Source organism: Sminthopsis crassicaudata, chromosome 5, assembly GCF_048593235.1.
Source record: "Sminthopsis crassicaudata isolate SCR6 chromosome 5, ASM4859323v1, whole genome shotgun sequence".
Classification (NCBI taxonomy): Eukaryota; Metazoa; Chordata; class Mammalia; order Dasyuromorphia; family Dasyuridae; genus Sminthopsis; species Sminthopsis crassicaudata.
This window is the reverse complement of record NC_133621.1, coordinates 203,819,570-203,833,585: the sequence shown is the minus strand read 5'-3', so window position 1 is coordinate 203,833,585 and position 14,016 is coordinate 203,819,570. Positions and strand designations below refer to the sequence as shown.

Sequence of the window (14,016 nt, the reverse complement as noted above, 5' to 3'; positions counted from 1 at the left end):
GTATATACATACATGTGATACCAACTTTAAAGGGCTATATAAATACTAGCTATTATAATTATTATTCTTTACCAAAAGAACAACGCAAAAACAATTGTAGCTTATATACTAAAATCAGCTTACATGTTAAAGAGAAGACCCTCCAAACTAAATCAATAAACACTCTGATATTTCATAACTCCAAAGTTATGGGAGGAAGACAGGAAAGGTAAGGGGCAGGAGAAATATATAGAATAGCATAGTTCAGAAAGAAGGAAGGACAGAGTCTAAAGACATGCAAATCACGCAGAAGCTCTATGCCTCTTCAGCATTACAACTTCCTTAAAGAAAAAGAATTGATAGATATAATCAAATAACAACATAAATCACAAAAAATGTATTTTACCAAACAGAAAAAGACTTGTTTTTGATATGGAAGTGATTGCTGAGTAAACAGTCTCTGTACAGTCTCTATCAATAATTCATCATAGCTAAAACCAGATTTATTATTTTTAAAAAATTAAAAAATATACGTGGCATATAATTCAAACAACTGAACACTTAATAATCAAGTGACAATCAAAAATGGTAAGTAGATAATAGAAAGTATATCAACATTTACTATAATGATTTTGGTAGACGATATAAAGTACATCAACATTTATTATAACGACTTTGTCCAGAAATTTAACTGCTAGGTAAACTGCCACAAGAATTCATAAATGGCTAATTTGTAAACATATGATTTCCAAAAGCAACACTAGAAATAGAAATAAGGATAAGAGTAAGAACTAGTATTTCTATAGTGCATTAAGGCTTTTAAAATGCTTTATAAATATATCACTTTATTTTCAAAACTCTAGGACGTAGATGCTACAATTATTTTCAGTTTATAGATCAGGAAAGCAAAGCAGGCAAAGGTAAAGCAACTTGTTCAGGGTCACACTGTATGAAGCTGAACAAGTGTCTGAGGCTGAATTTGAATTCAGACCTTTCTGACTCCAGGTCCACTGCTCTATGTGTCATCTAGTTGCTTAGAATACATACTTGTTTCAAAACAGTGGAAAGTAAAACCAATTTTTAAAAAGCTTGGCAAGATAACCAACTAAGCAAAGCCATTTCAAGGGATTTAAGGATGAAAATGGAAAGAGGACTGTGAACAGAAGAAAAATAAGAATGATTTATAAAAATCATTATGATGAACTGCTTTTTCTATCAAGGATGGTGCAATCATCACATTAGGATTCTAACATCATAGACCCATATGTCCTTATAAAGGGGGAGGAAATAGCACAGAAAAGAATAAAGATAGGAAAAGCAATCAGATTGGATCAAAGTCCAATATACCAAAATTAGCCTCCATAGTTAAAGAGTAGAGAAAAACCTGTGAATTACTTGATAAGATCCTCGTAAGTAAATAAATGAACACTCTGTAACTTCAATGAGAAGGTAGAAAAGGTAAGGAAGGGAAGAAGCAAATGAAAGTATGATTTAGAAAGAAGGAAGAAGTCTAAAGACTTGCAGGTTACACAGAAGCTTCATGTTTCTTAAACACAAAAGCTTTCTTAAAGAAATAGAGGAGTTCTTACTGGAGAAAGGACTGTGTCAGTATTGAAGAAACAATATACAAAGTTATGGGAAAAAAAACTCAGTCCTCATTAAAATGAAAAAAAAAAAAAAAGGTTGACAACACCAACAATTATTGATATATTCCATTGTAGTTAAAAGCTAGGGTATTTTCTAACTTCTGCCCCATAAAGGCTAGGCCAGTTTCTCTTTAATAGCTTGATGGCCATTCTTAAGACCTGGCTGACTCAGAGAACTAAAGGTTCAGGCTGTGTGACATCACTCCTTGATCATCAGAATACAGAATAGCCACAAGGAACTCCAAGAACATCCAAGGAGCTTTCTTAATCAATCTTAATACTTATCTTTGTTGAATATCCTTCTCTTCTTATGCTAAGTAAATTTCCTTTTGCTAATTGTTGAATAATCTCAACATATTTCATTTCATTCTAATTTGAACCTAAAGTTCCACAGGGCTAGCCTGAGTCAAGGCACATCTAAGTATACATCAACACAAAATCTTAGTGAAAGTTATCTATCCATAAACAGAAAGTATTCTTAATGATGTTATTTGTAGAGAACAAGCAAGCTTCTACAAACAAGATTCATCGATGGCTCCCATCTTCACTATTTCACAATGAAGTTAAAGATATAGAGAACATAAGATGTTATTGTTTATTACCACAGTCTTGTAGAACAAGATGCCTCTTACAAGTGTTTTTACAATCAAGTAGCTACTATCCAGACATCAAAATCATTCAAAATTGCTTGAAAAATAGAACTGAAACAACCATATTCAACAATCCTCTGGATAACAAACAACAGATGAGGCATGAAACAGGTAGATGTGTGTCTGCCAAGAGTATTTGTCACTATGATGGATAAGATCCAGTGGAGAGTCCAAGTTGCAGAGGAATTACCTGTACATGGTGAGGTCCTCCAGATGTTCCTGTTTGTGGATGACACTGTTCTGATTACATCAAGCCCCGGAACACTGCAGAGCTTCCTGGAAGAGATCTGTAATCACTCAAAGGAGTTTGGACTATCTATCCACCCAGGAAAGATCAAATGGATGAAGAACATCCATTGTACAAAATATACATGCATTTAGAGAGACAATCTATAAAGAGCTTATCCCTCAGATGTATATCCGGGTAAGACAGTACAGATGGGCAATGAGATGGACCTAAAGTTGAATAGTGAAAAGCATGATATATTGACTTGAGGAAAATGCAAAGCTCATTGATCTTAAAGCTTACCATGATGGAAGAGGCATTTTTTAAAAAAATACTAATATCTAAATGACAGCAAGACATGGAATTACAAAGAATTAAAAATGAGTAGCACACAGAAGACAATGGATAAAAATGCATGTATTTAAAGTGTATTTATGCTATAACAGCTAACTGGGAAAGGAGTCTGAATAACAGAGTAAAAGATACCAACGAATTACATGACAGGAAGAGAAAATGGACGGGCCACATGACAAGTTAGATAGTCACAATGCTCCAATGGGAGTGTAACATCAGGAGAAACCAAGGAAGGTTTCCAGAATGCTGTTTGGGCCCTCTGACAAACTTATGGAAACATATGGATATGATTCACACATAATGGACACACATGAATAAGTTGCAACTTCTTAATGTATGAGATAATAGATCCATTTGAGCATTTGCATATTGTTCCAAGTACCCAGTAGGAATTTAACAAATGCTTGGTGACTAAAATGTGAAATTTTCTTAGTTTCTTTTTAATATGGAGAAGGAATTCATTTGTGGCATCATAGACCATTTTGGAAGTTTGATTTAGTCGAATTGGCCTGATTACTGTTCTTCAAACAATACTATCTTCTAACTCTGCATTTTTTATTTATTTTCCCCCCATCTGGAAAATTCTCCTTCCTTGTCCCTACTTTTTTGGTTTCCAATCTGCATAATGCTATAGTGCCTTCCTTCTTAGAGTTTATCTCCAATTTATTCTGTAAGTACTTTGTTTGTATGTAGTTCTTTTCTTGAGGATCAGGAAGGGTTTTTATTAGTTTTATTTTTCATTTCTTTGTATACTGTAACTTATATCTGTGGCACTAAAAGGTGCTTTTTTATTTGAACTGTTAAAGACTATGGACCCTTTCTTGTAATGTTTTTAAATATATAAAACAAGATATATAGGACTGAAACAGAAGCCAAAAGTATTAAAATACAATTATCAAAATATTTTAAAAATCAAGTTCACAGACACAAGAAATAGAAAACTGTCAAACTCTATTATAACAATCCAAGAGACTGTCATATTGATCTTGAATACTCAAAGAATGTCACGCATTAATTTAGGTGGACATCATCAGTATATTTTAGCCTTTCAATCAAAAATATTTTAATATGTAGTATGTTTTAAATCTGTTTTTTAAAAATATATATATAGAAATTATTTATCTGGGAAATATTAGGAAATGAGGTCAAAGAATATATGAATGACATCCTGAAGAGTTCACTGATCATGATGCCCTCATATTATAGAAAAGATACAACAGTATCTAACTTTTTAGCAACCTGAGACAAGGAGTGAAAGAAAAGTGTGGAGTTATCCATCTGTTATACTCAGCCTCACCCCATATTATGGGACAAACATGTTTACAGAATGGGGATAGGTGTGCTGACACTGGGGCACTGGTTCTGGCTCCCCAAGGTTAGGTGAAGGGAACAGAAGAAAGACAGGGGCTCAGGCACCATGATCAGCTTTATCAAGAAAGATCAGAAATCAGAGAGTAACAAGAAACTGGAATGAAGTATCAAACTTTGTAAAGAAATTAAGTATAATACTTAATGGACTGTAAACACTTGGTACATTTGCACCTACACTTAAACTCTTATTATAAATTAAAGATGAATTCAATATTCAGTTCAGTGAAGATTTATTAAAACCTTACATTATATAAAGCTCTCTGTGACCAAGAGTAGTATATTCTAATGTTTCAGTATGCAAACAGAAAGACTAGATTGAAAAATAGTCAAGATCTTTTCCATGACTACAAGCTTAGATGCAAATAATCTCATTAAATAATTTTTTCTGGAAATATGGAATCTCAAAGGTAATAATAATAACAATAATAATAATGAGCTAATAGTTAATATTGTACTTTAAGGTTTGCAAGGCTCTTTACAAAATATTTTATCTTTTCATCTCTACCACAAGCCTAGGAAACAAGTGCTATTATTATCTTCATTTTACAAATGAGAAAACTGAGGACAAAAGTCAAGTGATTTGCCTATAGTCACATAGTCAGTGTCTAAGGAAGGATTTAAATTTAGGTCTTCTTGGTTGCAGATAAAAGTACTCTACCCATTGGGTCAGATGTTTTTTATATAAGGATCTAAGAGGAGATACTAGAAAATCAACTTATGAGAATTTTCGTACCTGAGGCAGAGGGATGCACATACCTGCATACAGCTTCTCCAGGGCACTCCTTTCTCACTAATTTTATGATGCACTATATAGCCAACCAATATATACTTCTAAATTAATTTGAAATCAGGAGGGGGAAGCTTGTATTTTGTAAAACAAACAGCAAACAATTTATACTAACAACTGATTTAGGAAAAAAATGGTTTTAATTCAAAATGTAAGCACTTACAGTAATTTACATAATAAATGATAATGAGTTTAAGTCAACTCATTATCGTGGTTCGATTACAGCAGGTACTCATGTATGGATCTTTTGATTCACTGAGGACCACAAATTTCAAATATGAACTGTTGTCATAAATATCTCAAGTTATTTGTGTCAAACTTCAAGTAGGAGTCCCTTTCCAACTTTATATATTGAAGCCATTTTTTTGCTAAGGACATGAGCTATACCTCTAGCTACCTACCTTCTGCAACACATTGCTTTGCTCAATAAGAGATATCTCTTCTGGGTTGACTGGATCTCAGGCTTTAGGGAAAATGCTAGTCTACAGTTCAAAACCAATAAAAATAGTGGATAAATGATAGTCACCATTCAAGATAACACCAATTAAGGAATAGAAAAAATATGAATTCCAATGATCATAAAGGACTGTTAGTCCTCCAAGGAGCATAACAGCTTTTCTATACCAATCACTTATGCAATTAAGCATTTTTTTTTTTTTTGAGAAAAAGCCTGACAAATAAGTTTGATATTTTAAAGGCTGAATTCTTCCCATCTCATTATGTGTCAAAGAGAAGATATGGTCTTTTTCTCCCCGAAAAGTTTTATATTGGAAAATATAATTTTGTAAATCACTAAGGAGGGGGAAGCTTGTATTTTTTAAAACAAACAGCAAACAATTTATACTAACAACTGATTTAGGGGAAAAATGATTTTCATTCAAAATGTAAGCACGTACAGTAATTTATAGAATAAAACTAAAATTTTACAAGAACAATAGCTGCTCAGATGAATTCTGGGTTTTTTTTCTATTTCAAGTTATCAGATATATTTAAGAAGAGGATTTTGTGGTAGTTAAATTCTAATTATTTAATTTATGTATCTCATTCCAACTCAGACCTTATATTTCAAAGCAGCTCAAAAGAAACACAAGATGCACAAATTTTAGTTTCCATTCCATTCCAAATATTCTTATGGATTGGTAGAGCATTCTGATATTAGCCTGATCAGCTATAGTCAGATAACACTATACATTGACACCAATATAGTGATGTTATTTTGGTCCTCTTATTATGAAGGTCCTCTTTGATTATATCCAAGTAAATAGTAGTTCACATCCTTATGAATTAATCTATAAAAAAGTTCAAAATAAAATACTCAGGCTGACACATCATAGCTATTTTCTTTATTAGGATTTATGAAGTCTTTGATATTATGTAACTAAACTGAAAATTCTCTCATTTTGTACTGCTGTATCTGCACCATAGATTACTATTTACCATACTTCCATACATAGCCCTAGGCCATCAACCATTTGGAAAGAAGCAACACAATTGTAATCTGAAGACAATGTAAATGTAACACGATATTATGACAGGTAATATTTTTATTTGCTCGAGTCATTTATCCAGCAGGTTCAACAAAGGAAACAAAGTCAAGGATCACAAGTTTCTATGATGAACAAGAGGAAAATTTAGAATACAATACTCTAAAAAGCAAAAGAAAGACTTAAAACCAAAAACAACTTACCCTGTAAAGTATAATTCGAAAGAGAAATAAAATAGACTTTGAATGTCTGAAAGATTATTTTATTTATTTTATCTGTTTATTTATTTATTTATTTTGGTTCTATGGAAAATTTTTAAAAATATTTTTTCCTAGTCTAAAATTTTTTTACACTTTTTCTTTTAGGTAAATATGTAAAAGATTTAGGACAACTCATCTCATTAAGATCAAGTCAAGTATCATTTATAAAGTGCTATTATGTGCCTGGGACACAGCTGTTAGCATGTTATCTCTTCAAGTTCCTCAACAATTGGGACTGCATTTTACCTTTGTACCTGCAGGGTTTAGCACAATGCCTGGTACTGGAAGCACTTAATAAATCCTTATTAATTTGACTATCTTTACCTTTTCTTTATCTTTTAATCCTTTTCTTCCTAGAATATTATCTCACAGAAGCTAGAAGTAGGATCTGAACCAGTGGTCCTCAAACTTTTTAAATAGGGGGCCAGTTCCCTGTCCCTCAGCCTGTTGGAGGGCCGGACTATAGTAGAAACAAAAACTCACACTTTGTCTCCGCCCCTCAGCCCATTTGCCATAACCCAGCAGGCCACATTTGGCCCGATGGCAGTAGTTTGAGAACCCCTGATCTGGGCATTAAGAAAGTGTCTCTTCAAATGTTTCTCCATTTAAAACCATGTAGCAACTTTTCAATAAATTTTTAACTTGACAAACCAAAATACTTTAGAAGTACTTTATAAAATATGACTTTTTTTAGTCAAAAACCCAATCAATCTTACAGAAGAGATCAACTGGTGAACTGGGATATTTAATCTGAAGAGAAAATTTCAACTAAATCAACAAGTACTGATTATCTGTTACATAGTAATAACTATGGTAGGTATAAGACACAATTCATGCTTTATCAGCAAAACAAAATACATGCCTTTAAAATTTTCAGTCCCCTAACTATGTCTAACTCTTCTGACCCCATTTGGAATTTTCTTGGAAAAGATACTGAGATGATTTGCCACCTTCTCCAGCTCATTTTACAAATATGGAACTAAAGCAAACTGGGCTAAGTGACTTGCCCAGGGTCACACAGATAGTAAATATCAGAAGCCAAATTTGAATGCAAGATAAGTCTTCCTGAGATGTATTCTGATGGAAGTGGAAATCTTCAACATAAAGAAGATCCAACTCACTTCCAGCTGATCAATGATGGACAGAAACAACTACACCCAGAGAAGGAACACTGGGAAGTGAATGTAAATTGTTAGCACTACTGTCTATCTACCCAGGTTACTTATACCTTTGGAATCTAATACTTAATGTGCAACAAGAAAATGGTATTTACACACATGTATTGTATCTAGGTTATACTGTAACACATGTAAAAATGTATGGGATTGCCTAGGTTATACTGTAACACATGTAAAAATGTATGGGAGTGGAGGGAGGGGGGGGGATAATTTGGAAAAAATGAATACAAGGGATAATGGTATAAAAAAATTGCTCATGCATATATACTGTGGGGAAAAAATTCTAAATAAATAGAAAAAAAAAAAAAAGATAAGTCTTCCTGACTCAAGGCCTGGTCCTCTATTCACTGAACCACTTAGATCCCTGCTTTGATGACAGAAACTATTATTTGAAGGACTAATCTACAGAAAACCTGCTTAGACTCTGAGCAAAGATCCAGAACCAATGCATAAATTTCATCTAATTTTTAACATTCACTGTTGCAAAACCTTGTGTTTTAAAATTTTTTCCCTCCCTCCCCTAGACAGCAAGTAATACAATATAGATTAAACATATGCAATTCTTCTAAGCATATTTCCACATTTATCATGGTGCTGCACACAACTTGTAGATTTTTAGAAAATTTCAAAAATTTTCTATCAAATCCTCACACAAAGTAAATATTTTTTGGTTAACAGTTCTTTTTTCAACTGTGTCCTTAAAAGAAAAAAAAAAGAGCAGCTATCATAAGAATAACCATAAATTTCTAGTTATTGTGGCATCCATCAGTAATATTGTTTTATTAAAAATAGTTAACCATTAAAAGGAAACTTTTATTATGCTGTGGGAGATGAATGGAGATGATGTTTAGCTTGGAGAAAATTCAGTCAAGTGGCGGCAGATCTAGGCATGGAAGAATCATGAAAACTTTATGAGAAGAAAATAATCAACAGTGTCAAGTATATTAGAGGCGTCAGAAAGGGAAGAGGACTAAGAAAAGGCCATTAAAGATATGACAAGTAAAAAAAAAAAAAAACACACTGGTAATTTTGAATAGAAAAGTTTCAACTGAGGTTAAGATCAAAAGTCTGATTGCAAAGGATTGAGGACTGAATGAAAGGAAAGGAAGTAGCTTCTCTAAGATTCCTTCAAGTCCTACGGTAAATGCCACCTTCTAAAGGAAATCCTTCCCAATCTCTCTTAATTTTCTCTTAATGCCTTCCCTCTGTGGATTATTTCCTTTTTTAGCCTGTACATAGCTTGTTTGTACATAGTTAGCATGTGTTTCTCTGATTACATTGGAGCTCCTCAAAGGCAAGGATTGTCTTTTTTTTCTTTCTTTGTGTTCCCAGCACTTAGCACACAGTGGATACTTAAAAGTTTTATTGACTGACTGAAGTAGAATCACTGAGTGTAATGTTCTCTTCTCTAAGTTATAATGTTCTCTGGGAGCAGGTTTCTTGGGGAGCTTCTGGAGGCAGCCTTAGTTTCAGTTCAGTTCAATAATCCCAAATGCAGCCAGGAGTTAGTCCAGATCCTTTATTTTCTCCTTCAAAGTTTTATCTCTTTTCTTGGGCCCGGTTAGCTTTTTTAGAGGCCTATCTGTCTTCTTGGTTCAAAGAGCTCCCTCCGAGTGTCTCCGAATCCAAAGGTTTGTCCTTCAGCCTCCAGCCAGCACAAAGGTGGAAGTTGGAATGAATCTTGACTCCTCCTCCAAGAGAGTGGGCTTGAGGGTTTGTGTCTTGTGAATCTCCCTAAGTCCAAGAGCAAGCTTTTCCTTTAGTGAGCTTCTCAGCTACTCCTTATATATGCTCTCTTAAAAGTGTGAATCTTGTGGAATTATAGTAAGTACTAAGTACATGTAAATTAGAGAATCATTATCTTCTCAATTCCACTGAGTTTCAAGTTCTGGTCCATAACATCTCCTTGTAGGATCAGATCAATCATACTGAACCATGCTAAATGAGATAATTGTCTCTATCAATTTCAGTGACTTAGCACCTAACAACTGAGCATACAGAATTTTTCTAGGAATCTGGCTAAGGGAAGTATGTTATTCTTAGATTTTAAGTTTCACAAAGGCAGACATCATATGAATTTTGAATCTCCCTCAATAAGAGCCTAGTGTTCTGCATATAGTAAGAGGCCTTAATGAATTAATTTATTTTTATTGTTTTCCTGAGGCAAAAGGGGGGTTAAGTGACTTGCCCAGGATCATACAGCTAGGAAGTGTTAAGTGCCTGAAATCAGATTTGAACTCAGGTTGTCCTGACTTCAGGGCTGGTGCTCTATCCACTGCGTACCTTGTTGCCCCAAGAGGCCTTAATTTAGTTGAATTTGCTTCCAAATTACTTTACACACACACACAAAATCATTTATCTCAACACTGGCATTGTATGTTGGTCACATCTAAAAAGCCATGTAAAATTATCAAATATGAAGCAATTATATATATATATATATATATATATATATATATATATATATATATATATATATACATATATATATATATATATATAGCACCTTCATATAGTACTTGTTTTATGCTAAACACTTTTGCAATCATGTGATCTTCACAACAACCATTTCTCTTTACAAATCAAAAAACCGGACAGAGATAAAGTAACTTGCCATAAATTATATAGCGAATACATATTCACAACTGAAATAGAGAATGGTGGGCTTACCAAATGCAAACTGGCTTTCTCATCTCACACTGCCATGCTACGTGCTTCCAAAGCACCTGGCAGTTGATGAACAGAATCTGCTTAAGACTGGGGTAACTGATGCCAGAATCTCCTTCTGATGTAGTTTCAGGTGCCAGGTCTCAGGGAATGTTGAACATGCAGCTTACCCCAATTCCATCCCCATTCCCCCAAGCTGGGTTGGGGAGGTAATTGGGCAAAGTCATGTGAGGAACAAGAGAGAACAGGTGAAAGCCTTATCAGTTCAACTACAAGTATGAGGTGTGCAACACTTTTTCCTCCTTCTCAGAGTGGAGGGAGAAATCAAACAACACAAGTTGTTAGTGAAAACACTAAGAATAGTTGAGGGAGGTCAACAGCAAGCTCAGCCCCTTCCCTGGGGTCTCTGTCAACTCCTCCTTAATTTGTAAACTTGCCAGTTTTCTTGAAAAGGTCATCAGTTTTGAAAAATGAGTCTGTTTAGGATGTATAGTTCTTAAACAAGAAGTGTTTACTAAGACTCTTTAAGATTGTTTAATGATTGATCCTTTGCACCAGGATAAGTTTAAATATATAAAACATGTTAAACAAAATCTTCTGTCTGTAACTCCTGGTAAACTTTAAAATTAAAAAAAAAAAAAAAAACAAACATTAAAAATAATGTACCTAGCCCTAAACTATTAGAAAAATTTGCTATAAGAGATAAAATCTCTTGGGACTGTAACTGATATTCTTTTGAGTTTTGAATTTGATTGTCTGATCATTAAGTCAGTAACCCACCATTTGAGAGAAATGCCATAAGTTACTCAGAGAGATACTTTCCTGAACTATCATGAAGGTGGACATCTTATTTGGGCAAGAGCTGGGAGGACAATCTTAGCTTCTGCTCAAGGTGAGATCCTTCTGACTCAGTTCCCAGTTCTGTTTCTTTGTTTCCCACCTGATTATTCTTGTATCTGACTATGAGGTGGAATTGTTACTGCATGATTGGGTGTCAAACAGATGTAAGGATGTTTTATCCTATTATGTATGTGTTCTCAGGTTGAAGCTTGAAGGACCTGTTTTGATGCTATTATAATCATGTCTCTGCTTTTTCCCTCTTATAACAAATTTCTATACTCAGAGCAAATGGTCAGAAGAAGCCATGAGTCCAATACAAGTATCCCAGGGGACACAAAGGTTTTTCTATCTTAAATTTTAAAGACGCATACCACTGCATAGGCTTACAATTTCATTTTGAAGGGGAAAATCTAGGAAAATGTAATCCCTACCAATTAACATGGGCAGTCATATTCATAACATGAAATTAGCTCAGGGCTTCCATGACAGCCCCCACATATTTGGACAGGCACCAGCTATCAAGTATGTAAATTATATCTTAATTTGCAGCCCAGCCCTAGAGGCTTCTCTAAACTTTCCGGCTTTTTAGGGTGATAGTTTCTTTGTCTAAAGGCCCACTTTGCCTATCAGTCTATTAAGTATTTGGGTGATGAATTAACTCCCACCTCCCTTTTGCTCACCTCAGAGAAGAAGCAACCTTGTCACTTCTTGATCCTTTGTCAAAGAAACAGCAGCATACTTTCCTGAGCATGCCTGGATTTTGCAAAATTTGTATATCTAACTCTGGTTATTTCCAGCCCCTCTGTGATTCTACTCAAGGCCCTGATACAATTCTCCTTGAATGGGGCCCTGATCAGGCCAAGGCTTTTAAGACTCTGAAAGCTAAACTAATCTCTTGCCTTGGCCTTAACTCTACCTAACACTTTTTATGCTGTGATGAAAAGGCAGGGCCAGTTCCAAGGAGTCTTGGCTCAATGTCTGGGACCTTACCCCAGACCTCTTGCTTACTTCTCAAGGAAAGTCTTCAAAGAAACTTGTAGTCTTTGGGGTCACCCTCCTGCCTTAGAGGAGTGGTTGCCCCAGCTCTTCTATTTGAGGAAGTCTCTAAGCTCACTCTAAACCAACCACTAAAGCTTCTCCCTACCAGTTTTAGAAATGGGGAAAGGAACGAGAGTGAACATATATTTGTCTCCAAATATACCTTTCATGTTTTGGATGTTCATTGGACTATATGGGAAAAAAAAGGTGACTTTTGACAGCAAAAATAAGTAATTCCCCCATTAAATATGCAGGGGAAATTCTACAACTACTATAAGCTGTCCATGGACCTAGAGAGGTTTCTATGATGTTTTATAAAGGACACCAGAAGAGGGATTCACTTCAGATCAAAGGAAATAGGCTTGCAGATTCAGCTACCCATGCTGCTCCCTGTTTGTTTCTGATCATGACACCTTTAATTCCCCAACACCCTGACTCTTACACTCTACTCCCTCATAAAGTTCCCAAGAACAAGCCTCTGCTAAAGAAATGGGATATATGCTTTCTTCTTCTGGGTGGTTTCAAACACCTTCAGGTCAACTTCTCATCCCAAAACCATCCAGTGGAAACTTCTCTTTGGCCAACACCAAGCTACTCACTTGGGAAAAATTCTCCAATCTCTTGTGAAACCTATTTTCACTGGTCATAAGCTAGGAGAAATAATTAAACAGGTTTGTCAGGCCTGCCTTGTTTGTGCCCAAGTAAATCCTGAAAGGGCTTTTAAATATCTCCCCCCCCTCACCTCCAGAAGCAGGGTACATAGCCAGGGGAGGACTAGCAGATACATTTTACACATATGTCCCCCTCTCCGGGGCTTCAAATTGCTTTTGGTTTTTGTTGACACCTTTACTAATTGGGTAAAAGTCTTCCCTTGTAAGCCTGAAAAAGCTCAGAGATTTTTGGTAAAGGAGATCAAACCTATTTAAACTTAATTATCTCTACTTTGCATGTCATCCTCTCCCCAATGATTAATGCCTTTTAAACATTACTGTGCTTGCACCCTAGGCTCCTGAGCACTTCTTTCACTGTGTATAACGCCACTATTCCACCCACTGCCCTACTCCTTTGAGGAGACAAAAGCAAAGATTTTGGAGAAATGTTCTTTGGCATTTATCCTAGGAAGAGCTGTCTGGATGTGAGATATTCATAATGGCCTCATCTATTCCCTCCAAGTCTTCCTTTGGGTGGGGTTCCTGGTTATTGTCCTTAGTAACCCTCAGACAAACTCTACTTTTGCTTATGCTTTTTTTTTTTTTTTTGGCTCATATTTGGTCCTTGCATTTTTAATGTACTTGTGAGATTTGTTTCCTCCAGACTCCAAGCTATGAACTTCCAACTACTTGTTCAATCTGAATACCACTGGTTAACTGATTCTGACATTCAACACCCCCCGGATGCTCTTGCTGCCATCTTCAAGTCTCATGCCTCCCCTCCTCAGTCTGCACCCCACTAGGCAGAGACAGATCTACACCTCGTTTAGCATGAAGCAGCTCTGGAAGATGACACCTCCGTCCCTTTGTCCCAAATAAATTTGGG

The 14,016-nt window shown here is 35.3% G+C and overlaps 1 protein-coding gene across 3 annotated transcripts in view; it reads right to left on the bottom strand.

Moving 5' to 3' along the window:
- Positions 1-14,016, bottom strand: part of YAF2 (YY1 associated factor 2) — an 80,927-nt gene that overhangs the window by 52,659 nt on the left and 14,252 nt on the right. Inside the window, exon 2 of one of the 3 annotated variants that reach the window (XM_074269583.1) lies at positions 2,466-2,551. The exons of the other annotated variants lie outside the window; for them this stretch is intronic. Within the exon in view, the coding sequence (XP_074125684.1) occupies positions 2,466-2,473 (8 nt within the window). The 5' untranslated portion in view covers positions 2,474-2,551. The remainder of the gene's footprint in view (positions 1-2,465; positions 2,552-14,016) is intronic. 3 annotated transcript variants of the gene reach the window in all.